This window comes from Periophthalmus magnuspinnatus, chromosome 16, assembly GCF_009829125.3.
Source record: "Periophthalmus magnuspinnatus isolate fPerMag1 chromosome 16, fPerMag1.2.pri, whole genome shotgun sequence".
NCBI classification, from domain to species: Eukaryota; Metazoa; Chordata; class Actinopteri; order Gobiiformes; family Gobiidae; genus Periophthalmus; species Periophthalmus magnuspinnatus.
The window spans coordinates 15,354,587-15,381,895 of record NC_047141.1 but is presented as its reverse complement, the minus strand read 5'-3'; the positions used below and the strand labels follow the sequence as shown (position 1 = coordinate 15,381,895).

The 27,309-nt window shown below is 38.8% G+C and overlaps 2 protein-coding genes across 3 annotated transcripts in view; both read left to right on the top strand.

Annotated features, from left to right (window-relative positions):
- Positions 1-289: 289 nt before the first annotated feature.
- Positions 290-10,982, top strand: erfl1 (Ets2 repressor factor like 1). Its single transcript, XM_055227836.1, has 5 exons — positions 290-416; positions 1,608-1,842; positions 4,617-4,794; positions 8,068-8,197; positions 10,183-10,982. Exons 1-5 carry the CDS (start codon positions 323-325, stop codon positions 10,980-10,982), a joined length of 1,437 nt encoding a protein of 478 aa, XP_055083811.1. The 5' UTR covers positions 290-322.
- Positions 10,983-14,414: 3,432 nt separating this feature from the next.
- The window catches only part of arhgef1b (Rho guanine nucleotide exchange factor (GEF) 1b), a 31,184-nt gene continuing 18,289 nt past the window's right edge, over positions 14,415-27,309 (top strand). For both annotated transcript variants that reach the window (XM_055227554.1, XM_055227553.1), the window contains exon 1: positions 14,415-14,692. The gene's annotated coding sequence lies outside the window, so the exon portion shown is untranslated. The remainder of the gene's footprint in view (positions 14,693-27,309) is intronic.

Below are 27,309 nucleotides of genomic sequence, written 5' to 3'. Positions count from 1 at the left end.
GTTTGATGTAATCCCTCCTGTTCTAAATGCACTACGGGAATGTCCACCATGTTGCATCAGACTTGGCCTCAGGAGGCCACACAAGATCCCATCTATCAAACACCTGGTCTGCAGACATATAAAACATAACCTTGCCATATTTCACCATCGATTTAAGGTATGTTTATGAAAGCTTCACACCCTATGCAACGTGAAGCTTCTCAAAATTAAGAAAAGTGCAATATGGGCAACTTAGTAATACATTTTTGAAAAGGCCAAGATGAGACATTTAAGAGGTAAATTCTGACTTATGTGATCATATTCTTGCAGGTGTTGCAGAGGCATGGACTGCAACTGTGTCAGTGATCTGCTGCTGCCCCCGGTGCCCACCCTTTGGACGCCAGGTCAGTTCATCAAACCATCTTCACTGTGCAATGGTGAGTTGTGGGATTCTGTCCTAGAAAATGCACAAACACACACAAACACACATACAAGTTCTAGATAATAAAGTAGAAATTGTACAATTTCAGTGTTAATCTGTAGAGTGATACTAACACGATTTATTGGGGTTTGGCAATTACTTGTCCTGCAAAAGATGAAGATAGTATCATATGTCTAACCATTTTAATTGTTTTATCATGTTCACACATCTTTTCCTCCTTCTATATAATTATGTTCTCATGTAAGTTACATATAGGCTATGGTCATTGTTTTTTTGTTTTTTTAATTCTTTTTAGGGACATAGCATTGACTTGCATTCATCTGGAGAATCTTCTGGAGAATGATCTTAATCTTAACATATACCCTAAACTTAATCTATTTCAACCTTTAACTTTAAGTCATCTTGTTGATCTAATAATGAAGGAATTATGTATTTGCGATTTATGTCACCATAAGGGAGGTAGGCCCCTTTAAATGTGTACACACAGATCTCCACTGCATCAAAGTTGGGACTAGACTGAGACTAAATACAATTACGCTGTGATTAAACTAGGACTAGAGCAGGACTATATAAAGTTTACAACTGGACAACCAGGACAATATGGACACACCCATATGCAAATAAGAGCATGACTGATACAGAGATTGTTAACGTAAATCCATTTTAGTTATCATTATAGAGATTTCTCTTCTTTTTTTTTTCTCCAGACAGTCTTTGCGTTTGTTGGGTAAACTCTGTTTTTCTCTCTCTATTGTTAAATTGCTAATCTACTAATATATATACACTTCGTACTCTATATATATATATATACTACACTATATCTACTGTACTAATATCCATATAAAATGGCAGCCATGGAAAATTTGACTTCTGCATTTGTCACTGGGTTTTTTCAAGGTCACTGGAGGATTAGCAAAATGACTAACTCTTAAACTCACCCATAACTTGCATATATTTAGCTTTTAGGATTCAGACCTGGGCTACATCCATCCACCAGAGCTGTCATCATCCAGCTGACCAATCTGTTGAACCTTGAGGGCATTAGCGCAGGTCCACATAGCTCTAGGCACATGCTGTGATATTAAACACACCATCCCTCACCTTCAGCAGCCATCAGTCATCTGGACAGCAACCCTGCGGTGTACAACTTAAACAAACGACATCTTCTTCTGCTCTTTCTATCCAGGGTTCGCTTTTCCAGACTGGGCCTACAAGCCAGAGTCCAGCCCAGGGTCTAGACAGATCCAGTTGTGGCACTTCATTTTGGAGTTGCTGCAGAAGGAGGAGTACCAAGGCGTGATAGCGTGGCAGGGCGACTATGGCGAGTTCGTCATCAAAGACCCCGATGAGGTGGCCCGGCTGTGGGGGATCAGGAAGTGCAAGCCACACATGAACTATGACAAGCTGAGCAGAGCACTGAGGTACCAAGGGAGGATATTTTGTTTTTCTATCACAAATGATGTGTTACATGTGTGGTAGTAGTCAAGAATCAAATTAGAAGACTTAGACAAACATTACTGATCCACGTGGACACAGTAGCTCATACATTAAAATAAGAAAGGCCATGAAATAGATGGTAATACAATTTGAAAATAAGTAAAGTAGCAAAGATAACAAAGTTGTATATTAACTAATATGTGTATGCATAATAAAATAAAACAATAAATAAACAATATAATATCAAATATATTTTTACGTTATGTACAAGAGATGAGGTGAAATACAGTACACATGGTGGCTTTGACGTGGCATGAGATTCATACAGTGTGATATTGTAATAGTCCTGTATCATTACTGTGGAGTCAGAGCTGTAGGAGCCTCATCAGTGAATATGAGATTTATTATATTTAGAATTTCTTTTTAGAATTTTGGAAATAATTTAGAATTTTGTGAGAGTACGTAAAAATGTGGGATTTTTTCATGAAGGACAGTCAATACTTTTATATTGCGTATCCTAGTGAAAAGTTTAGCACTGATCTACCAAATCAAAATTCAATACAGATTTCAAACTGGTGCCCTGGTCTGAAATCACTTAGAACATAGAAAACAGCTTGGCGCCAAACTCAATGACTTTAACAACAGCACTTAACCAGTATTTTCTTATGCAAATATCCCACCAGCAGCGTGCCCCCCTCCTCTGCGTTCCTTTGGCCTCTTGTTAATGGGGGCTGTCGTCAGAGTCTAATTGTTATGAATTGGCTGGGGCCACAATTAGCCTTCTTAATTAGCCTCACTTAATTGCTCAATTAAGGGCCACGGCACAATTGCCACGCAAAGCAAAACTCATACACATGATTGCACTGGATACGGACACCCGGTTTGTTGATATAGTGCATAATGAAGGGTTGCGGGCTTGTGTGCAATGCTGAGCTTGTCTAATGCATTACATATGCTAAAGACCGGGGATTCTTAGTGTGGAATCTGCATGTCGTTCCAGCTTCCTGCACCACTTTGGAAAAATATCTAATTGCAATTTTTCTGACTGTTGCGATTATGATTTGATTTGCAATTCATGTTTTCATATCAGGATTTAGTTCACATGCACATTCTGGACATCCTGGAGAGGGCATTCACCTGTCCCTCTTTTGGTTGTCCTGCAAAGTCATTTAGGCCCCTGTCCCACTTTTCAATCAATGCCACAAGAATGAAGTCAGATTACATTTCTCATAAAGAAATCAACACTTTATGGGTGTACTGGCTTTCAAAGTTGTGTAATGTGTTGGCACCGATTGTTCTTCCATTCTGTCTTTGCGTTATGACGATTATGTTATGGTTATGTAACGTTATGAGGATTACTAAAAATGACATCGTGTTATTTCAGGTATCATCTACAAGACAAAATTTCCAGACTCTGTGTTTCTCACCACATTCAACAACGTGTCCCTCTTTTTCTTGGAGGTCACCTAATCCTGGACCATTAACATTTGTCACAACTGTTAAACTAATATAAAAATCCCATGTATTTATGGAACGACCTTTACTAACGAATGTTAGTAAAGGTCTTAACTGTGATGTTTCTAGCTAAACAATTGATTTGATAATTGTGCCAACTTCAATGGTTCATTCAAAAACAATAAACAATGTGTAGAGTTAAATTAGTTTATCTAAAATATCCATAGTCGTCTGTCAATGTACGAATGTAAAAGGAAATCAGCTGCACCCTGCTCCAATCCCACATTGTCAAAGCTGCCATCGCCCCAGTCTGAGCACTACATTCTACCTGAACCAGGCAGTACCATGTGTTGGCATCGTGGCAGACTGTACTGTGTGACACCTCAGTGGGTGGCACAGGAAGCTGCCATGACAACTGGCACAGCACGCCCATCAGGAGACACCTGAGGTCGTCGTCATGGAGATGGCACTTGTTGTGAATGTGCTCTTGTGCCGCAGGGCCGTGTGTATGTTCACACTTTCAGGATTCAGGAGGCAAACTGTTCTTGATCTCACAAATTGAAATCCTTGTGGAAAAGAAAATGATTGCAGATACACAAACTGCACAAAAGTCTTTCAGTTATGTTTTCTGTATTTTTCCAACTATAAATGAGAAAAGAAGTTTAAAATTTTCCTCAGGTAATTATTTTAATGTGAAGCTATTCTTAACCATATTGAACAAATGCAACTAAATAGTACACACATAATATATAGTACACATAATATATTTGCACTTCAAATATGCTGAACAATGAAAAATATTTTAATAAATGAAAGAATTTGAGGTTTAAAAAGCCATAAGATACAGTTCACAGTTGTTTGTAGCAGTAATTTTGTCTGACTATTGACAAATGAGCAAGATCAATATGTCAAACAATAACGTGTAGGTTACTTGTATTATGCCACCTTTTTGTCTGTACTTCTTAAGTATGCAGCCTTTCCAAGGACTTTTTGACTTTTCCTCCAAACGGCTGAATAAAAGATTCCTTTAAAGCAGCACATTGTATTGAATGAAGGTGGTGAGACGTGAATTGATCGGAGGAAAGGAGGAGACGCATAAAAACAGTGGGAAATCAGCATAACCCCAGCCCTACAGCGCTCAGCTCCTCTTGTTTGCTTATTCTTTCTTGCTAACGATACCAAACACAAAACCTTGATGTGAGCTTTATTCTAATCCTCTCCTCCTCTTTTCCTTTTCCTCTTCCTTTTCCCTTTATCCCTTCACTGCACCGCCCTCATGTCTCTTATTCTCTCCTCTCTGCAGGTATTACTACAACAAGCGCATTTTGCACAAGACCAAAGGGAAACGATTCACGTACAAGTTCAACTTCAGTAAAGTGGTTTTAGTCAACTACCCCATTCTGGACATGGCCAATTCCCCATTTTTTCTGGCCCAGAATCACTTCAACGGAGGCTCCACAGCGCCGGATTGTAGTCCAGAGGTATGACCATATAAGTGTAACCACTGCTAATTGTTAATACAGTTATTTCAGAAAACTAAATATTTCTGATGTACTGTGGGAAAAAAGTGGTTCAACTAAATACTTTACGTGTCCTATGAAAGGCTCATGTGTTTTTCTAGTTATTACGATGTTTGATGGGATTGTATCTGTGGTACAAATATATGCTATTTTTGTCCTAATCAAATGCCAGTTTGTGTAGACTAGTTAAAAATTATACAGAAAAAAAAATAAAAAAAAAAAAATCCCAAAAGTAACACTTGAAATTAAAGTTCCAAAATTATATCACTGTATCACATCAATACACAAAGCTCCAACCAAAAAGCTGGGACAATTTACAAAGATTTTTTCTGACAGTTTAAATATTATTTTAAGAAAATAAAGGTGTTTTATATGTTAAATAAACTGTGAAAATTAGATGAGATTTGGCCCTTGTTTCCAGTGTGGTTTCAGAGTAACACTTATGGAATTACCTCTATGTAATATGCAACCTGGAAGTCAAATTGTAAACATCATCAATATTGTCAAACTAGGGAAAACCATGTAAGACTTTTAGTAAAATCTTGAATATAATTATGTTAACTGCATTTTAGTTCAATGAGCAATCTAACCCGTCATATCGCTGGCCTCATAACATAACGGTCCAAGTCATTTTTTGGTCACATTGAGTTTTTCCTCTGCATCTGAAGGTGTCATTGGCTCTGTCCTCTGTCAATTAGAAAGATTTTTATAACCACAAAAACACAAAGCACCACAAGTCATCTTATTGATAGTTAATTGTAGATTTTTCCTGAAAACCTTGAACAATTATGCTATGATCAAATCGTCAAAATCGTCATCTATCGTCAAAATCCTAACAGGTATTTTCAAAGAGTCTTATCTGCTCCACAATTCAAAGGGAAGTAGGCCTCAAACATAGAAGATTATAAAAAGTGAAAAAATATAGATATTACTTCAATAATTCATTAGGATTGGCCTAATACAGTTTACTTAATCGCAGTATTTCCAGGCCCCTGCTGTGTCTCTGCTCTGTGTGAACATAGGTGGTACTCATTGTATCTATCTTTTATTCACCACCTCTAATGGCCATCGGAATAGAATAGAGACGACTGAGGATTTGCCCTGAGAGATTCTGAAAATTTAACTTGTGATGAATTGTACGTGAACCATGCAGAGAGGGAAAACGTAACAAAACACCAGGCTTCTTGTCGGCAATAAGAAAGACGTTTTGAGTAAATAGTCAAGTCAACAAATCAATTTAGATGTTTTTCTTCTAAAATGACAAATAAGATGGAATGTAAAAATCCCTGGAATTTTGGATACCACTTTATAATAACTACACCTTAATTAGCCTTAATAAAGCATGAGCAAAGACTTAATGTTTAATGAACACATTATTTTTATGAATTAAGTGTTTGTACATAAAAGTGTAGTTTTTATAAAGTGTTACCACATTTTGAAAGTACATCAACAGTAAACAGAATAAAAGTACTAAACAATATACCAATCACATAACCATTGAATAAGTTTTGCCGTTTTATACTTTGGACAAATGATTCTGAATGCATATTTTTAAAGTACTTATGGTATACAGTATTAAAACATTCAATCAATTATTTAAATCAATCAAATTAATATCTCATTTAAAATCTGACATCGCAGCATTTAAAACCAAACATACTCTTCAATATGGAGTGTGGGTGAAGGTACAAAATCCAAAGCACTCTGAAAGGTTAAAAAGTCCTTTATTAGAGCAAGGGAGGCTTACGTTACTACTGCTTCGGCCAGCGAGGTCTTCAATAATTCATAAAAACATCAGGTGTGCTAAATAAGGTGACGATACATCCCGTGGAAGATGTCACTTGAAAGCCAAGAATGCAATTGGACAGAACCAAAAAGGAAGGATAAGAAAACCATCAGTAGAATCTAAAATATTTAAAAAAGTATGCAATATTTATACAGTGCCAAGATAAAGGAAATACATTTTGTAACACAACACAAGAATATATAAAACTACAACACATAGTCAGATTTTTAACCATTGCATATTTCTAGAACCAAGTATTATTTATTTCGATTTTTTTTTTTATTCCAAATGTCTTGAATGATAATAAAATGTATAGTGTACAGTACTGCTTTCAAAATATATTGTGCTACATACCTTTAATTTAGTTTCTACCCTTATAATTTTACCTCTCACCAAAAGTGCACTGAAGTTAAAAGTACAGTGGAAGGGACCCATCCATCACTCTGCTTAAGTCCGGATCAGATCTCAATGCGTGTGTGAAGGAGACAGAGCAGGGGCGGTGGTTTTAACTTGTCCTTAAAACAAAGAGGAACATCTTATCCCCCCTCATCCCGCTGTCCCAATGCCGTATCCATGTGTCATCGATTGAAAATGAAAGCCATACAAAGCAAAGGGCTCGCGTCAGATCAGATCAATGGGAGGTCATTAATGCGGTTTGTTAAGCAACCCAGATCTTTGGCAGCTTGGGAGTACAGTCTGCAGACGTGGAGGGCCGTCGGGGTGACAGATACTATTGATTCACACATGAAAAAACACCTCCTTTGTCCCACCTGATTTGACTGTTCCATTTGTTCTATGTCCTGGAAGCAACGATAACAAATACACACATTTAGAGTGATATAAAGTAATTCTTAATACTTATTTAGGAGTGCTTTAGGTGTGTGCATATGTGAGATTCATTGTATTAATTTGACATGTCTGTTTGTTCATGCTTTATTAAGGGTAACTGAAGTATAGTTGTTATAAAGTGGTACCAAGAATCTCAGTCATGGATGTTTGTTAAATATATACATTGTACTCAGAAGTGTTTTTTCAAAGGATTTTTTTAAAACAATATTCCTATTACTTTCACTGCTCAAATTGTACAAAAGACTTAACATTCAACACTTAATGTTACTTGAAAACTCTATCATCACTCCTTATCCTTCCATAAACTTAAGCATTGGCCTCCATCTGACTCTTCTTGTCTTTGAACGCCCCATGTTTCCCCCCTCCCCTCCCCTCCCCTCTCTCAAATCCCAATCCCCGGACACTCCTTTTCATCCTGTCCTTGCTCCGTCTCTGTCACTGTTTGCATCACGCTCCGCAGGGTGCCACTTGTCAACATACGTCTTTAACCTCACGGCGACATATGGCGACGGATTTGAATGAATACATGCATCCATTTAGGAAGTCTTCTGTATCCAGCTAATTTTGTGTCTATTTCATCTTCTTCTCTTATTGTTTAGGCTATACAGTCGCTGTTTCCACGTTTGCCAGACTCCAGCAGAGCCACTTCCTTGTTTGATCGTGGCACCGCTGCACCAGGGCCCGAGGGAGACAAGCTCAGGCTGGACTCGTTACCTTTTCTTGGTTCAGGTACAAATAATAATAATAATATAAATATAATAAAACTATAAAAATATGTTTAATGCACTCACTATCATTTTATGGCAACAAAATCCGAATTATTTCTGCAGTTTGTCATTGTCATTTTCATATTCTTAAAGGTCCAGAAATGGGATAACAATCAGATTTTGGGTGCATGTAAACAAACCCAGTGACACACAATGTGAGTGATAGGATTTATTTATTTATTGTTCACATCTGTGCAAGTTTTGACAAGGGAAATTATGTAAAAAAGGATAACTAAAGAGAAAAAGACAAAAAAATAAATAGAAAATATTAGATTGAAAAGGTTATTTTACAATGAATTGTAATTTGTCTTCCAAATACAACATTTAAACAAATGTAGTGATTTATTGACATGTCACCAGTTGCATGTAAACTCACATCAAAATCAGATTATCTATTATCACAATCTAATTATTGTGTTATCTGATTTTTACTATGTAAATGTACCCAGTGTTAGTTTGTAAAATTCTACAGTTACTTAACCCTCCCAGTGTTACTTTCCCTTCACTCGCTGTCCAAAGATAAGCATGTGTGAGAATACCAAAAGCATACAAAATATTCATACCAGCAACTCTGCATGTACAAAGAAAGACATGCTTCCTAAAAAGAAAGAGAGGAGATGGAGAGAAGAGGGGAAGGCAGAGGGGTGAGGATGCGCTGAGGCAGTAACATTTATTGTTAAAGGAAATGGGAGAGATGGCTGTCCCAGTGCAGCCCAGAGTGAGGCAGCGCTGCAGGTGAGAGCAGCCAGGTTAGCTTCTGAATTATGCACGTCATTGTTTGTACCAACAAGTTGCAAAGCCAAAGAATTCTTCCACCATCCAAACCTACATTACATTTTTCCTGCTCTGTTGTCGCATGAGAATGTCAACAACTACGACTAGGGATTCTCTTAGCTTGATTGACACGGCACATTCATTAATTTATGGCCTTCTGGAACATATGTGCATCAGAATGTGTGTATGAGTTGTGCTACAGCTCCGGGTCAACTTCATGCACTTCTTATCACACGAGTTGCCCCCTCCCACCTTGTTTGTCCTCAGGTCCTTTTCCCCCTCTCCTTCCCATCTCGCCCTCCTCTCCCTCCCCTGTGTCCCCGCTGTCCTAATCCCTTCCCAGGCAGGAAGGCCCTAATTGAGGGTGCAGGCTTGAGTTTGTGGCCTGTGGGCGCCCATTACTGTGTTTTCATAAGCAAGTGAGGCCTGCCTGACTGATTCAATATTCATGTGTCTGCCAGCTACTCCCGGCCCAGCACGCCCAGACTTCTCCACTGTCAAATTAGCCCTGCATAGTAAATAACAGGAGTGGAGGATAGGGAAAGAGTAAGGCAAGAAAGAGGGGAAGAGATGAGAGCGACACACTGAATCTTTGAGTTGGTTGTCAGTTGGAAGGAAGTGCAGTTGGTAGTGAGGCAATGCTTTTGTTTATGCATTAAAATTCAATCGCTGCGTCACCTCAGATTCATACTTTGCCCAATGTTGTGGGATAATACTTGTGTAGAACTCAAGTCAAATAGAGTGTGATCTTTAATTTGCAGCACGTTGAAGATATTCTTGCGTAATTGATTATGATAATGATATAAACAATGTCAAAACTATGCAGTGAAAGTTTCCTCCCTGTCAGACTCTTCACTTTCACTATAGTAACAACTATGTTGCGATGCGCAGAAAGAAATATCTACCATGCTTAACTACATTACACATCCTTTTGTTAGATCTGCACAGCCGCATGTGTCCACATGTGGTTCTCTGATGTGCTCCACTATTGGCATGCATAAATGAACCATCACAGTTATGTTGAAAGTAACCGTGCCAGAATTGGCCCCTGTGGCTTCTCATTAGACTTGCTAATATTGCAGAGCATAATTAGTGAACATTCTTGGATGGTGTATGCCAGGAAACCTTTGCCCTCTTCAGCTAACCCTTGCTGTATCCTGTTCTGTCCTATAGGTGCCCCGTGCTACTCCAAACCCCCATCCCTGCTGGGTCCCTACCCGCGCAGCCCACCCTTCGACTATCCATGGGGATTCAACCCCTACCTCCCAGGGGCCTTCTCTCTCAACAACTGCCCCAAACTGCCCCCTGGCTCCTTGTACCCCTCTCAGTTTTACCCCAATCCTTTACAGAGCAGCCTCTCCCAGCTGCCTAACCCTTTCTCCTCGTTGCTGCCCCCGGGGGAGGCAGGCGGTGGGGGGGATAGGGGCCAAACGGGTGGGACAAACGGCACGGCGGGTGGTCAGCCCCCCAGACTGTGCCTCCCACCCTATCCGGGGAGCCTGCCTTTGGGACGCTCGGATATTGGAAATGGGACAGCACTGGGGGAGAGGGACAGGGTAGAGCCCACTACTCCAATCCTCGGATTGGGACTTGGGGCGGTGGGTGTCGGGACAGGGAGCGACCGGCAGAGTCCCACAGAGCGGAGGAGTGGAGGAGGAGGGGTGAAAGCAGACCCCGAATCAGACTCTGATCTGGAGATAACGGATCTAAGCGACTGCAGTTCAGAGAACGAAAATGATGAGTTCAGCATGGGTAAAAGTTTGAATCGAGACAGGCCCCAGATCGTTTTGGACGGGAAGAAGGCCAGCGTTCTGCCTCCTATCTCCTCTCTACCACCGGTGCCAGTGTCCCCCCACCCTCTGAAGAGCCTGATGCCCATCACCCCTCCGCCCCCCTCCCTGCCACCCTCACTCTCCCCCTCTTTGGCTCTACACGACAGGCAGACGGACACTCTCAAAATGATACACAGCTAATACTTTGTCAGCCATCTTGTCATCTGCTCTGAAATACTCTCTTTTTCTCTCCTTTTTACTGGTCCAAGACGCTGTCCTGCACTAGATGATCCCATATGTATTTTGGACACATAATTCTGGACTCCATAAATGACAAACTTTTCCCATATTTTTGACGCACATGAAATTATAGGGTATATTATCTGGAGGTGCAAGCATGGCCATACAACTATCCTGCGTTTTGATCTCTCTAATGTTTTGTAGGTCTTTTTAGTGCAATACTTTGCAATTTTCTGAGCAGTGATTGAAGGCATTGAGGTGGTAAATTACAACCTCGCTTTTCCCTGTCTTGACAAACATTAACAAACAACATCCTTATACTAACATTTCAGAACACGGAATTGTCAAATCGATCCAATTTTTACACTTTTGTCCTGTAAATCTCCAGCGCTAGCGCCTCCAGCTTGAAGATGTGATCAAATACTACCCCCTAGTGGACACTTTCACATAACGTCTTCGGGTTTGTAGTCTTGTGTTGGAAACCTCCCCAGAGTTGCACCTTATAAAAATGTTTTATTTATATTGTTAAAATGCATATTTATGCTAAAGTGGTACTGTGAATATTTATTTGTGATCGAGGCATTTGCTGCACATTTTGAAAGGAAAGAAAAAGAGAAAAGGACAGTTTGGTCAATCTATAATTTGAATGAATATTTCTGTGTATATATTTTAATATTGTGTACATTACATTAATTAATATGACTATGATAAATTAAGCTGTATTGTTGTGGTTTCTGTATTTAAAATGTTGGAAAATTATAAGCGTGTGTATCAAAGTTTAAATTATTAATGGCAGATGAGCTGATGTTTTTCTATGAGCAGGACACAGTGGAATTGTCCGACTTCCTCAGCCTGGGTTAATTGTGCCCTATGGTCATTTTCGTCTAACACACAAACCCTTTGGGCCGCTAGATTTATTTTTATAGCTTACATTCAGCCTGTGTACTATAATTAGTCAAATGTGAATAATATTGGCTTTCTTGTTAAATTCTCCCTTCTAAATCTGTTTTGATTATTTTTGCAATCAATGCATTTTGTCCATGCCAGCAGCAGGACCATTGGGTTTGCTCAAGGACATTTCACATACAAAAGTGATATAGCGTACACATCTACAGCAGTTTTACTCTATGATTCTGATGGTCAGTGTCCTTGGTTCAATTTCAAGTGTATAGCTTCACAGCATCTGTTGCCTATGGTACAGTCTTCAATAAGTCGTGAACGCCCTAAGTGTAAAGTTAATGTAATGTTTGTTGAGTTGCTCCAGAAAATGGTTTACAGTCACCTTCATAAGCAAAACAAGCCCAGTTTGAACAATTTGGGACAATGTGAAAGAGAATTCTAAGAGAATGAAATTATTAAAAGAAAAATACACTATAAACAACTGATTTGGTGATGAAACAAAAACAAGTTGGGTCTACCTAACTGACGTTAAGCATTCAGCTAGAATAGCTGAATTTATGATTTGGGTTTTTCTTGTTTTGTATAGCATGCTTTACCAGTGTGAACTTCTTACATATTAACTGACAATGTTCTTTCTATATATCCAAATATAAAAACTGCATACAAATGTTATACGATATCTCAGTTTTAACACCATACAGTGTGGGATATGATGCCACTTCTCTTACATTTTCCAGATTGTCCCATATTGGGTGAATTAGGTTTGTCCACTGACAGCTGTAAATATCCTTTGTGTGTGTATGTGTGAAGACATCCAACCTGACAATGCAGTGGTTCTACCTGTCATCTCTTTGTTTTACTGTAAAGAGGAATAAATGAAGAGCAAAAAAGAAAAAAAAAAGATTAATATCTTCAAAGCAATAAACATTATTCTGGATATAGCAGGCTGTCATTTTGTCAAAATTTTAGTGCAGTAAGGACCTCGGAGGTAAGCATCTATTACAGATCTCAACACATTTAAGTTTTCAATGTGGTAAAATGACAGGCAACACAAAAGTTTCACATCACCGCAGTTGCCCACTGATAGGTAATTTGAACCTGCCTTTATTATAGGACTATCTCTGTTCCATTTAAGAGAAGCGCCACTGAATAACAGTTTGTTCACCGAATGTGCCGATGACTGCTGGCACTTAAATGTCAGCCATTAGAAAACCTTTTATCATCAAGGGAGAAATTACACAACGGGAGAGGAGTAGTTTGGCTTTGAGCTGTAAAGCACTAACAGAAAGAACAATTTGCTGGGGCAACAATAAGAAAAGGAGATTTAGGTGAGCAGGTGTATGAACAGTCATTTTAGAAAATATCCCACTACCATGAAAGATCTATCAAAGGACTTCCTTAAATATTACTATCACTGTACATATAGTGGCACAGCATTGTACTAAACAGTGTACCATCTGGGATTTGGAAATATGCCTCAAGCTAAAAGAGGCCACTGCCCTCCTATAGATACAATAAAGGCATATGTGCTGTGTTGGCCTCCACTGAATAGACCAACAGGCCTTTTCTAATAATAATAATAATAATAATAATAATAATAATAATAATAATAATACAAACTTTGGAGCCTCTTATTAGAGTTATTCATGCATGCTCTCCTTTTTCATTTTGTCATGAGTCCCAAGTTCAAACAAAAAGATCCAATTATAATATCCAGAGACTATTCACTATATGCTGCACTAAAAAGTATTGTACTACCCATATGGCATGATTAGGTTAGTAGTAAGTCAGGTAGATCATTTTATAAAACTGTTCTCCCTAGCTTAGTAATTTTAGCCTATATGGGATACAGACTGATTCTTTTTAACAGTAATTTGCTAAGACATGTAAATATAAAGATCTTTAATGTTTAATTATAGTCTGAGTATAAGACCTTAAAATCTTACTTCATAAAGAATATGACTTTTTGAGGCACTGTTTTTACAATTTGACATAGTTCGATAAGGAAATGGAACTGATAGAATATCTACCATGTGTTCTGTAGCCCTATTACTGCCAAATAAAATATATTCTGTTCTATTCTATCATTATTGAGGCTAATTTCACCACCAGGTGGAGGCACAGGGCTGGAAAACACATCAATAGTTTTCGTGAAGTTTGGGATGCTTTGATTTTCCGCCAGAAAGATTTTTTTTACATATATATATATTATAGTACGTATAAAGTGTTGTCCTCGTGCATTGAATCCATCAGCCTGTTCTTGCATATAACTCAGCGTGTCTCAGTACTGAAGGCTACATTTTTCGTCTTATATAAGCCGGAGACAAGTCTAATGCAGACACCCTACAAATAATCAAGTAAACAACATTTTTACCATAACACAATCTCCTGATGTAGATGACAACAGTAGCCTGGTGGGTGTATGATCTGCCTGTAGTGGGGAGTGGGGAAAGGTTACTCTGTAACACAGTGCGGAAACAACTGGCACTACTTTTTTCTTCAACTTGAGGTGGAATGGAACGTTTAACACAAACCATTTAAACTCGAAGTTTCTATGAGTCATAGTTTTACTTCACTGAAGGCAATGCTCATTTGATCATAGAAAAACATATGGCAGAAAAGTTGGACGCCTCTGTCTTTTTCCTCGTATGACTTTTTTCACTTTTTCACGCGCACTTCCGCGTACAATGTTTTTCCCCCGCTGACACAGAGCAAGTTTCGAGCAGGAAACCCACCGTGCGCTCTACCTGTCCTTTTATTTCTATTCACGGGTGAGTATTCTTTTTTAGTACTTCATAAATACGGAATGGCAGTACGCAAACGTGTGCAGTGTAGTGATGTTTAATGGTCTCTTGTGCGCCTTGTTTAACCGATTGTAATGGTTGATTCGTCGGAGTGCGCGCAACAGACCGTGGCGTCCACATACAGGAATGCTGCTGTGCTCGGCTGCTTCGACACCTCGATGTGGATTTAACACAGCTGCTATTTGCTCTTGTAGTTAATGGCATAATATAACCCACGTATATGGTATGTCTTGCCTTTAAGCATCTGAAAATCCCTCGCAGCGCCGTGCGTACTGCGCAAGGATATTACATGGGTATAACTTTGGGCATCAGTAATGCAAGTTGCTTTTGTGTACTTTCTGGCAAAGTCATTTAGGACTTTACGACTAGACTTGAGCTCTTGACTTTAGGTTTAGGTCGTACAGCACCCACAAATCACTTTAATATTCCTTTAGGGAGTTATGCTGTTTTATTGATAGTGTGCACCCAGTTTATGACTGTTGACCTTTTAAAATACTGACCCCCTTTTGATATGATAAGAAATATATTGTTATCCCTGATGCAAATATAATTACTCCGTTAGAATGGCAGTAGCCATAGACTTAACTTTAAGGTTAAATCTCACCGTTGAACACTATAGCTGAAGACACCTGGCTTACAGTTTTTATTATTTGCAGTGCTTTTTATTACCAGGTTTGTTTGTGTACAGTGCTGAAGGCAGCAGTACTGCCAGTACTTCTCCTCCAGCAGTCAAACGTCAAATGGGCCACAGAGTGGGCTGCTCCAGAGCAGACAGTTCAATAATTAGTGTCTGGATATAATTGATTAGCTGTGATCATTTTACCTTGTGAAACAGAGAGGACACGGTCTGTGCAGAGTAAGGCCGCATTGGCTTCCTGTGTTCTCAGGAAACTGTAATTACTGTACAACCAATGCTGCTTCATTATCTCCAAGCAGACATTAAGCACAGATAGGAGGTTGTGCTTGCCAGTACAACGTCATGTTTTCATTAATCACAAGAAAACGGCCCTCTGCCAGTCGGCCAAGCATGTTATTCCCTGCTACAAAGCTATAGGCCACTCAAGTAAAGGCAGTGTGAGAACTTTCATTGTAAATACATTATCCAAGTACAGTAGTGGACCATTACAGAGAGTTGAGAACCAAGGGTCTCTGTAGTGAAATTTGCCCCAAGCATATGAAGGATTCTTCAAGGTCCAGGAAGCCCAGGAGTCGAATGCAGGACCTTCTTATTGTGATGTGTTTTATCATTTTGCTCCCAAAGTGATAACCAATAGTTTATACTTGGTGTCTAACTGTATAGGTTTATATTCCCTTAAATAACAGCATTTGGAAAGTCTGTCCTTAAAGTTCTGTTTTGGTTTGCTGCTGATTTGTTCTTTTTGTTAGTAAAGTCACAGCTGGAGGTTGGAGCGACTTTTGCCTTTTGCACCCCAGAGCCCTCCCCATGTGAAGCAAGCTCTGCCACTTCCTGTTCCGCTCCACTAGTCTAGAGGAGCCATGCACTTGTCATCTCTTTCTCTCTGTGTGTCTCTCTCTCTGCCTCTCCACTTTTTACAAGTGGAGGCTTGTCTGCAGCCCAAAGGCTACCTTCTCTTCCTTTTAAAGGAATGTTGGCTATTTAATCTGTGTGCTGTGCCGCTCTTGCCCTCCCGTCCTCTCCTTCTTCCCTATTGTTATAGCTCTACATAAACGTACCAACATCCATGCACTGTCCCTGCCTGCTGATAAAGTGACATATCACTATAAGCACATGTTGTAACAGTGAGTACAGGAGATAGCAGAAACAAGAAGGACAGGTAATGGTGTGCGCAAAGGCGAGAGGCAGCGCTAAAGGCCTGGAGCGGTTTGTGATGATAATTTACTATAGTCAGGGCTGGACTTCAAAGAGAACGCAGGTATTCTTCTCTGGCTGCAGTGAGATTGACGCTCAAATGGAACATAATGAAAGACAGAGCACCCTGCTCTGCTCCGGTGGTGGGTCGGACACAGTGAAAACCTCTGATTCCTGGTGCAGGGGTGAGGTGGGGTGAGGTGGGGAGAGGTGGAACTAAGCACAACAAACCATACCTGAAACTGCAGACTGTTTTTGGGTGTGTCCCTCTGTGTCAGTGAGAAACTGCAACAAACAGGTCTAATGCTCAAGCCTGCATTTTGTTTTTCTACTTTAAAGATATGTCCTACCTCTATGTAAAATATTGGGGCCAAACATATTCAGTAAAATTTGTGGTATGGTTTGAATAGATTGATGCATTTTCAATGAAAAAGAAGGGCTATGTTGTTTGTTAAATGAAGAGGTTTGCAGCAGTAATATTTATCTTTTATCTTGGCACAGGCACAACCAAGACCATGTAAGCTTGAAATGTTATAAATTGTTGTAAATTATAATCAAAATCATTATTGCGCCTGTCATGATAACAAATTCGGAAGTATCATGTATTGCCGAAGAAAATATAGATGATACACAATAATACTTAAAGCCATAATGCCACTGACACAAGAACCCTAAAGCAGGATTTCCTCCAAGAACTATTCTACAATTTATTGAACAATAAGTTGATATAGTATTTATTGTGACAGGCCTAATCATTATGATCCAAACAATTTGGCTGTTGAAACCAGTGGTGTTTTGTACATGCCTTTGCACTACTACTGTTTGTGTTAAGTCTCTTGGGTGTAACAACATGTTGTCACTTTTAGGGTCACCCTCTCATGCCCCAAATAACTCTCTTCTGGAAGTATGTAAATAGTGTCACTCTGAGAAAACATTTTGTGAATAGTTCTGTATTTGTAGCAGCTCAGCTGAAGGCAGCTCTCCACATGTGAGTGTGTCTGCCTGGGCTGCAGATGTGCGTACAGATAGACTCTGTAAGTGATAACATGCAACAGTGTCACTTAGGGCTATGCATTTATCCTGACAATGCATTTCACTGTCTTGTCACATTATTATCAGTTAAATTTGTCAAAACTGTACCATGACTTGAGAATAGAACTATGGATCACATTTTAAAACCATTAAGATGACACTAATACAGTGATAAGTATGCTGCAGGATGCACATAGACATATATGTAAAATGAACTTGCTGATGATTCTGATTCCAAATTGGGATTTAGTTTTAAACTATAAACTGTTATACTAAAACAACATGCATTTGAGAACCTGTTTGTAGAGGTCTAAAAGACAATGTTAGCAGATTTTTATTTAGAAGATCCCATGGAGACTAGTTGACGTCATCTTTTATAAATGTGGTCTTTGTGATATGCTTATTGTGACCTTTCAAACTGCAAATAACTCAATTGCTGTAAATATTGTAGTCCTGTTACATGCAATACATCACTATCTATTGTTCAAATATCTTTAGACGCTGCTTCCTAAATCGGAAGGATGGCAAAGTTCACTGAAGACTGAATCAAAATTAATTATTTTTATATGGACACTCAGTATATTGACAACACCATAATGACTGCCATTGCCACCAGACTCTATGAGGATGGGACCACACACGATTGAGACACGAGCTTGGGTCCACGAGAACAAGACAAGATGAAATTGTGTCTTAATAATAAGTTAATTGAGCAGTTCAGTTCAGTTTTGACCTTTCATTTTTTGGCTTATTTTTGGATCTACTGCTTTTCAAGAGATATAACTCGGCAGTGTTGACTTTTATTTTTGTCCAAAGCAAATAAACCCAGATGGAAAAAAGGTCACAAGATAATTTTCCACACATGTGCATACATTTTTGGCAAATTCATCCAACAAGATATTATCCCATCCCTAGACTCCATCTCTGTAATCTTAGTACAAGTGTGTAAAGCCAAACAAGTTGCTGGTTTAGATACCTCCTCGGCCTAGACCGCCTCTCCATTAGTAAAATCTTTATTGTCCCAACCCTTCACCAGTTCATGCAAGTGTGCCTAGGCCTCTGCTGCTTTACAGAGAGTGGAAATAGTGGTACGTGTGCGTCTGTCCAAGTGTTGAGTCAGAGAGCTGGAGGCTGGCAGGCTGCTGTGTCGGAGGGTGAGTAAGGGGGTAGAGCACAGAATGGGCCCTTTCATTGGAGGGGTCAGGCTGGAAAGAAGCAGCCGTCACCTCGGTCCATGTGTTTACTGTTGAGGGGTGACAGATGCCGTGTAAGGAGGGTATGGAGTCTGGCTGCAGGCCTTTAGTCGTTTAATCGATTCATTATCGATGGCGTCTTTGTCGACAAGAATATGTTTTAGTCGACTAGGGTTGTCAAATTAGATACTAATCGATACTGAAACTAGTATTGAAACTAGATGCTGACATGAACAGGTATTGATACTAAAAGAAAGTCACATTCACAGGACAGATTAACCTTTCCTGAATAGCTTTAGAATAATCTTGTGCTGTATCAGAACAAGTATAAAACACATAGACTAGTATAGACCCATGGACCATTATGGAACCTACCTGGGCGACTGAGGGATTATACAGATATAAGGCCACATAGTAATATAAAAGAAAGCACAATGATTTAATATTGAAAATTACATTCTATTGTCTAAAGAACAAGTGTCTTTTTTATTGTCAGCGTAGTACTGGTATTGAGTATTAGGTCTATTCCTTAGTATCGAAATCGAGTTAGAAATTTTAGTATCCTGACAGCACTATAGTCGACTCATCATTTTATGTGGGTTAGAAGAGTTTATATGGGACAAAAGCAGAAAGGAGAAGTTAGTCGGTATTTTTATTTTTATTTTTTGGTATTTTTTGGTATTTATTTAAAAGTCACATTAAACTCATAATTCAAAAGTTTAATGTCTTTATATAAATACATTATTTCCTTGTACTATGTTCTTCATAAATAGTTGTTTTTACATGAGACCCAGTGCAATTGTGAATGCAACTTGGATCAGATCCAGAGAGATACTTCATAGTTTTGAGGGTTTTTTGCCACGCCCCATTTTTAATTGACTAATCAATCGGCAGGGCATGTCTTTAGTTGACCAAAAATTTCTTTAGTCAACTACATCCCTAGTATGGAGGGTGAGGAAGGTAAGAGGTCTTCAGACTGCAGGAGCGTCTTTGCTCACAATATAGGCCTGTCACTAAAATTACAGTAATAAATAAATAATAAATTAAATATTAATTACATTTCAAGTTTATTCATCTCTAAGCATCTAGAAAAAAATGAGAACGGGCACATTGAAACACGTGTTAATGTTAATATTTTAATTACTGGGTTATGCAATTGTTGTAAATTGTAAGTAAAGCAATACTCATAATTGTAATTTGATTAATTACACAGCTCTACCGTATTATGACACTGAATCTGCCACCTTGTGTTAAAACCTTTGCGTCATATTTATTGCAGTTCATGTGTTTTTTCAGAAGGTTAGCAAATAGTTTACTGCAGAAATAGCTTGTTGGTCAGTTACTAAGTAGTGCAAATGCACTAAATGTTTGCTTTAAATTAGATGCTAATATCTTGCACCCCTTATTGTAGCGTAATATTTCCACCTCAACATTTTGAAAAACTAAATCCCAGAGCTGCTCATTTATGCAAAATACTATCTTTTGGCTTGTACTTGTAATGGTATTTGTACTGTAGATAAAGTATAGACTCACTATTGGTAATATTGTGTGGCTTTTACTCCAGATTTTGAGAGGTACATTCACATAAACAATAGAGTTAAGTAAAAGAAAACAGTTTTTGTTATAGATTTTAGGCTGTAATTGAAATGAGTATTGACATTTGATCAATTGCACGGCTCTAATCCTCAGTTAGAGTATTATCATGTGATTGGGTGATAATCTGACGGTTGAAGTGGCTCTGGATGCCCTTAAGAGCCTAGTTTACACTGCACTACCATCAGACATTGGTGCTCTGACCCTGAAAATGGGTGAAGCTATGGCACCTGCAGTCTGTGGACCAAGATTCCACTAATGCCTTATAATTGACAGCTGACCTCACACATTTGTAATGAAGAAGAGTTTATTTCCGTGTAGAAAACATTGCAGTCTAAATGTTAGGACACTATTGAGTCATTTGAATGGGACGCTTTAGTGGCATAAAAACAATTCTATTTGCATACGTTATTGTAATATTTGAAAATCTGTTTAGCCTGTGTTATGTGTTGCCACCATCAGTAAAAAAGGTTTACAATAATGAATTCTTTGTAGAAGTAAATTGTTGTTGTTGTTTTTTTTAAAAACTTGTTTGTGTTCAGGTTGCAGGTTTTTCTTCTTGGTGCATTTCTGGGAGTTTTTTTCTGGGTTGAACATGATTGGCAACATTATGAACCAAGGTGTGCTTATGCACTAGTTTGAAGGCATTTAGGCATTGTTAAGCCAAAAGCTTTAGCAAAATTCCTTCTAAAATATTCAAGAGCTGCTTTATATATATTCCAAATGCTAAATATCAATATCCCACACATAAGAACAAGTAGAAATGAACAGCCTGTTGTTCTTGTTCCAAATGTAAATCAAAGTTCATAATTACTGCTCCATGCACACACAAACACACATGGAAGCAGTTAGAGCTGAGCTGGAGGTTAGTGCGAGCTGCCAATCCATGCCAGTCGATTGGCCCTGGCCTATGTTTCCGTGCAGCCACTGACCTCTATACAGGGGTGAGAGGAGAGGAGAGGGAGGAGGACACCTTTGGGTGGGGTCTCACTTTGTTGAAGAAGAGGTTTGAACTTTGGTTGAAAAAGGAAATGATCATAAGAGGCTATTTAGGGACATTGTGTTGACCTATGATGAAATGTTTGATACAACAGCAAGGGGGGGTGTTTGTTGCATAGTTTTCATTGTTTGTGAGCTAAATCAGTGAATCCTAAACGGATTAATGAAATTGTAATTCTGGTGTAATAAGAGTTTGGGATGGGAACAGTTTGCTATGAGAATACATTTGTACTCAGGCTCAGACCTGGTTAAGTAATATTGTTCTAATCGCTCAAAGTTTCCCAATCACTATTAATTCACTTCTCACACTTGACACAGGTGTAGCCACAGCAGCCCTGGGCTAAACTGGTTATTGCCATTCACCAATTCTGCATTGACTTCTGCCATATATGATTCTTAGACCATTGCTGAAAGAGAGACATAGATTCTGGCTTTTATATATATATATATATATATATATATATATATATATATATAATTTACACACACACACGGCCTGCACAATAAAAAGTCGCCACCTGGATTTAACTAAGCAAATATGTTGGGGTCGCTGCAGTTGGTCAGGTCTAGGTTCAGCAACAGTCTGTGCTCAAAGAATGAGGTCAGCTGACACCTGAATATACTGAATGACCAGGTTATTCCATTAATGGATTTTTTCTTCCCTGATGGCACGGGCATATTCCACGATGACAATGACAGGAGTCATCGGGCTCAAATTGTGAAAGAGTGGTTCAGGAGCATGAGACATAATTTTCACACATGGATTGTCCACCACAGAGTCCAGACTTTAACCTCATTGAGAATCTTTGGGATGTGCTGGAGAAGTGCCACAGGGAATGCGTGCCGTAATCAAAGCTAAAAGTGGTCCAACGAAATATTGGAGTGTGACCTGTTTTTTTTTTTTTTGGTGGTGAGTTTTTTTGGCCTGTGTGTGTATATAAGTTGCAGTAGGTTATATTGTATAACATGACATGTGAGACAAAAGGACAAACATGCACCAAACTCTCCTGTGAAGCTGTGAAAGGACCTGCTGTGTTTCCCGTTCACTCTTGGCTATAATCTTATTTTAGCCACAGCGTAATGCTTGTTAAATGACATAATTGGGCCTTGTCTGCCCACTCTGAATGTGGAGGTCTGTTCTGGAGCATTTGTACAAGGGACCTTTTTTCTTTTAGATTTTTAGGTGGAGGATGTGGAGGTGCGTTTGGAGAGAGAGAGAGAGAGCAAGAGGAAAAAAGGAGCGACAAAACACCTAGGTTAGAGGAAAGGTTTGACAAGTTGTTGTTTTTTTTTTTCCTCACCTACGTCACTCAGGAACCCACCCATTGCTATTGCTTTTTCACTTCTCACAATGTATGAAGCTCAAGCTTTGCCAGGCTGGCTCAAGTCATTAGATGTCTTTAGTCTTCTTGTTAATGTTAGGTTATAGAGGTATCACTGAACTCTAAGTTAAGTTTGTAAACTGTGGTTTATGCTTTGGCTATGATGCGACAGGAAATTTGGTGAAAGGTTTTTCCTAGTAGCTCCTGGCCAGTGCTCTGTTCAAGACTCCCTGACCAATCATAAGAGTAATGTCAATGAAGAAAACACCATGCAAGTAAATGACTTTGCCTTGTTATGTGCCGAAAGATTTATCATGACTTCTCCTTGTTACTCTCACTTCAAGTTGGCCTGTGGTGTTAGCGGTCAAACATTATGCCAAATTAAAGTTTTTGCTACAATGTTGTTTCTTCATTTTCTTGTTGTACTAGTGGAGAACTTTTTATTATTTTTCTGTGCTATTATCAGATTTGAGCTGTGGAGGGTTGAATAAACTTTTACGACTCATTAAAGGTCCTATATTACGCAAAATAGATTCTTGTGAGTTATAATGTTGTTACATCATCAAAAAAAATCCTTGTTTGAGTAATCCTTTTTTTTTTTTGTCTGTCTACATCTCCAAACTTCAAAATGCTCTGTTTCAAGTTACCAACTACCTTCAGGGCTGAAATTATCCAAATGATTCTAGTTAAAGTGTATAGAGTTTAAAAACACAGTGGAGCAGTTTCTGTATTACCACATGACATCACAAGGTGGAACAGACTGTTTTCCATTTGAAAGAACAGCTTAAATATGCATGGTTTGTGTGTTAAACATGTGTGAATGAAACAAAACAAAAAAACTACTCCAGGTATGTTTTTGATGAGGAAACAACATTATAACATAGATCAGAAAACAGCTTAATATAGGCCCTTTAAGCAATTCATTTATTTATTGCAGTTCATGTTCATTAACAATATTGTACATATAGAATTTTCTTTAAAAAAAATGTATTTTACAATTTATATTCTCGTTTATCATCTATATTTTTTTCAGAAATATATCATACTTCAAATTGTGTTACCGCGACAGGCTTACGTCTCATCTCAGAGCCCATATTATGTACAATAACTTGCTTCTCAACTTTCAGCGTAGCCAAGTAGCCTGAATAATGCATAGCTACCTAGAGTGAAAGTGCATGGATGCCGCTAAACCAGGATTCATCTAGAAAAACAACACTATTATATTATGTTGTAGTCCATATTACATTGCACAGTCATTCATCTAAGCTAGAAGGCTATCACATTCCCTTAATGATGTAATGTGGAACAAGCCTGTCTCGGCCTCATCTGCTGCATCACTTAGAAACTGTCCACAAACCATGACTGAACTGCATTAATGTTAGCATTAGCATTTTACGACGCATCCCCATTTGTAGCCTATAACTTACTTTTGTCCAGACTGCTACTTTTTGCTTGCATGCACATTTTATCCCGTTTGAAGACCTGCCAAGCAAATATCCCTGCTTGAGATCAATAAAATGTTATCTTATCTTAAAGTTTGCTCAGACAGAGTTACAATAAATCAGATAAACAACTTATTCAACATAACAGATTGCATATTTATGTAGTTGAAAAATAAATTGTTGCTGGATGGCTGTAGCTGAATGTTTATGGTTATGGTTCCCTTATAACTTCAAAGTTTCTCTTTTGATCTCTGCTGCCATTGTGTTCATAGGCATGACAGTACAGTTTTTTTCATGGCGATGGCAATATTGATTTTCTTTTTAGAATCAAAACCAACTCATTAGAAGCTTTGCAGATTGTTTTGGACCTGATATGCTAGACAGATGTTGGTCCTTTTTACTTGGGATGCGCCAATTCGATACTGACATTAGTTATTAGTGTCGGCTAAAATATAAATATCTAAAATATGCTGGTTGGGCCTATAAATTGATGTAATGAGACTATTTACTGGGCATTGTTGGTTCTGAACATCTTATAATGTTTGAGCTTTTATTTATACAAAGCTGTTGTGTAGTTAGTTGCAGGATAAATAACCAGTCACTCAGCAGAAATATAACTTTTGTAATGCATTATTATAAGTAAATAAGTCTGCAGTGGTATTTGTTGATGTAGGGTATCAGATACTTGTAAGAGTTGTCAAATTCTGTGCCATGTCCTGCCCTCTGTACTGCAGGACTGTAAAGTGTAAATAAACTCTAATGTTTTGCCTTCAGTCATGTATTAAATAAGCTATTTTTCATTTTTTTCCCCTGAGTTCAAACAACCACCATTTGCACCACACATTTCTTCAAATCTCCTGCCTCGCTCTTACTCCCATTTGTAATCTCAACATTATTTGCACAATGATAGACTCTGGACTATAGGATGTGGTTTTGTACCTTTCACACCACAATGCCCTTGTTATGTGGCAGGTTACAAAGTTTAAACAGAGTAGTTTCCTGGTTCTAACATGACCGGTGACCAGACCAGACTGTTTTGCCCCTTTTCCACCATTGCTACCTTGTTTCTCATTTCCTGCCTCTGTGTGTCCCCTCTTTTAATTTCTTCTCCACCCTCTTCGTGAGGCCCCTCTGCTTCTCTTTCTGTTTAGTCTATAGGATTTGTATAGGCTGTAGTGCTTGCAGTCAAAGTCTTGCTTCGTACTGCCAGCAAAAGCCACTTGAATGCAACAAGTTAAGAAGTTAAATAGTTAATGTCTTAGGTCACTTTGGTCTATTCACGCTTTGCCTTTCTTTCTCCTTCCTCATTTTTTATCACCAGTCTTATTTTTTCATGCTTCGTGCAAACTTCCTTTTATGGTTCCCATGTGGACAGAGCTAAGCATGGCACCAGGGTTTATTCTTTAATGCATGCTTTATACCAAATACTCCCTCTTGCTCCCATATTCCCTCAGTCTTCTCTCCCCATCTGATAGGTCCTGCAGGAAATGGCTTTGATCGCTTCCTGAGGAAATTACACCCACTTCCTGTCTGTGTGCCTCTCCTTTTGCCACCTTGCCCCCCTCCCCAGTTATTTTCTTCTTCTGCTTTTAGGTGGTGAGCAGGGATAGCACGGTTCAATGAGGAACACCCCTCAGACTTAGGCTAATGGTGTTGATGAGAGAGCCAGATAAACAGCAGCCCAAACAGGGTCAGCTTCAGCTAGCCTATTTTAGTCCTCTGCCCTCATAGTATGGAGAGGACAGGACATGGCCTATTGTGAACGCCACATGTGACCTGTATAATAGACATGTGGCCTGCTCACGGCTAAGTTTGGAGCTCCTCTGCTCAGTGTTCTTCTGCAGGTAGCATTAATGTCCTGGTCTCTTTAGCTTCAGTTAGTTTACTATGTTTGTTTAATTACAATAGTAGGACACGGCATAATAAAAATGTATATAAATTCTCAGTGGGAAAGTAACTTCTACAGATGGACTATCATCGTGATTTAATTTACTCTCTACTACTTTACGATGTTAAAGCCCAAATTTTTGCTTATTGTTCTGTTAATGCATTGTTTAATCTTTTCCATCTCTTCCATGTTTCTGTAGGGAAATGCTACAATAGTTGATAGGACATAACCATATTAAGCATGATAATGAGCATGATGAGATAATGCATCGCAGGCCGGGCATGTTTTCAATTTATGAGATTGCTACTTCAGACTTTTTGTCCTTGACATTTCCTGTGCAATCGCAGCTGAGCCACAAGTCTCTGTACTGTAGTCTCTTATTGTGGCATTTTCAGAAGTCTTTAGTGAACCATGAGCAAAAACGTCTCTTTTCATTTGCTGATATTGTCTTGTTGTCCAAGAATGTAGATCTTTTTCCCGTGCTGTTTTAATACAAAAGATATAAGTTGCTAAAATGGATTTGATGGTGTATTGTGTTATTTTGAAACTTGCTAACCATCACACTGACAGTCAGTGTCATGTTATTACAGGGGCTTAATTGACAGGTGCTCCCGTTGCTTGCACTATGGATGCTGAGGATGCCCTTTTTGGGGTGAGATCCCGTCTCTTGACTCTGAGGGATTCTACTAACATCCCATCATATTGACATTCTCACAATGGGGGTTTGCATAAGGGACGATGTGCGAGTGACGTGATGTTATTACACCCTCTGTACCTTGTCAACCAGGCGCAGACATTTTAGCAGGTCTGTCCAAATGTTCAGGAGGTCTAAAAACAGTGCTTTTTGGAAATGATCATATTTACCTGATGTATGCAAATGAATAAAAACTATCAAACAGATCAACTAACTATAACAATAAATGAACATAACATCATACACTGAAAATTCAAAAATGTAATGTAAAAATGATAATTCATAATAAAATATGTTTTGTGTCAATTTAACATTTTTAGTTTTTGTCTGTTTTTTGTGGCTTTCAGTTTTTCCCACTTCTCAACTGTTGCCTTTAATGTGATACTGTGCCTCCCCCTTTAGGAACACTGTCCAGTTGTCATCAATGAACACACATTTACACTCGATACACTGACTGTATACATGTACAGTGCAGCTCCAACCATCACGCGCAAATGCCCCTCCCTCCTCACATTCACCCATAACACACACACACATAAACAAAGGCACGTACGCTTGATGGCTATCATTAGATTGATGCCACCTGACAC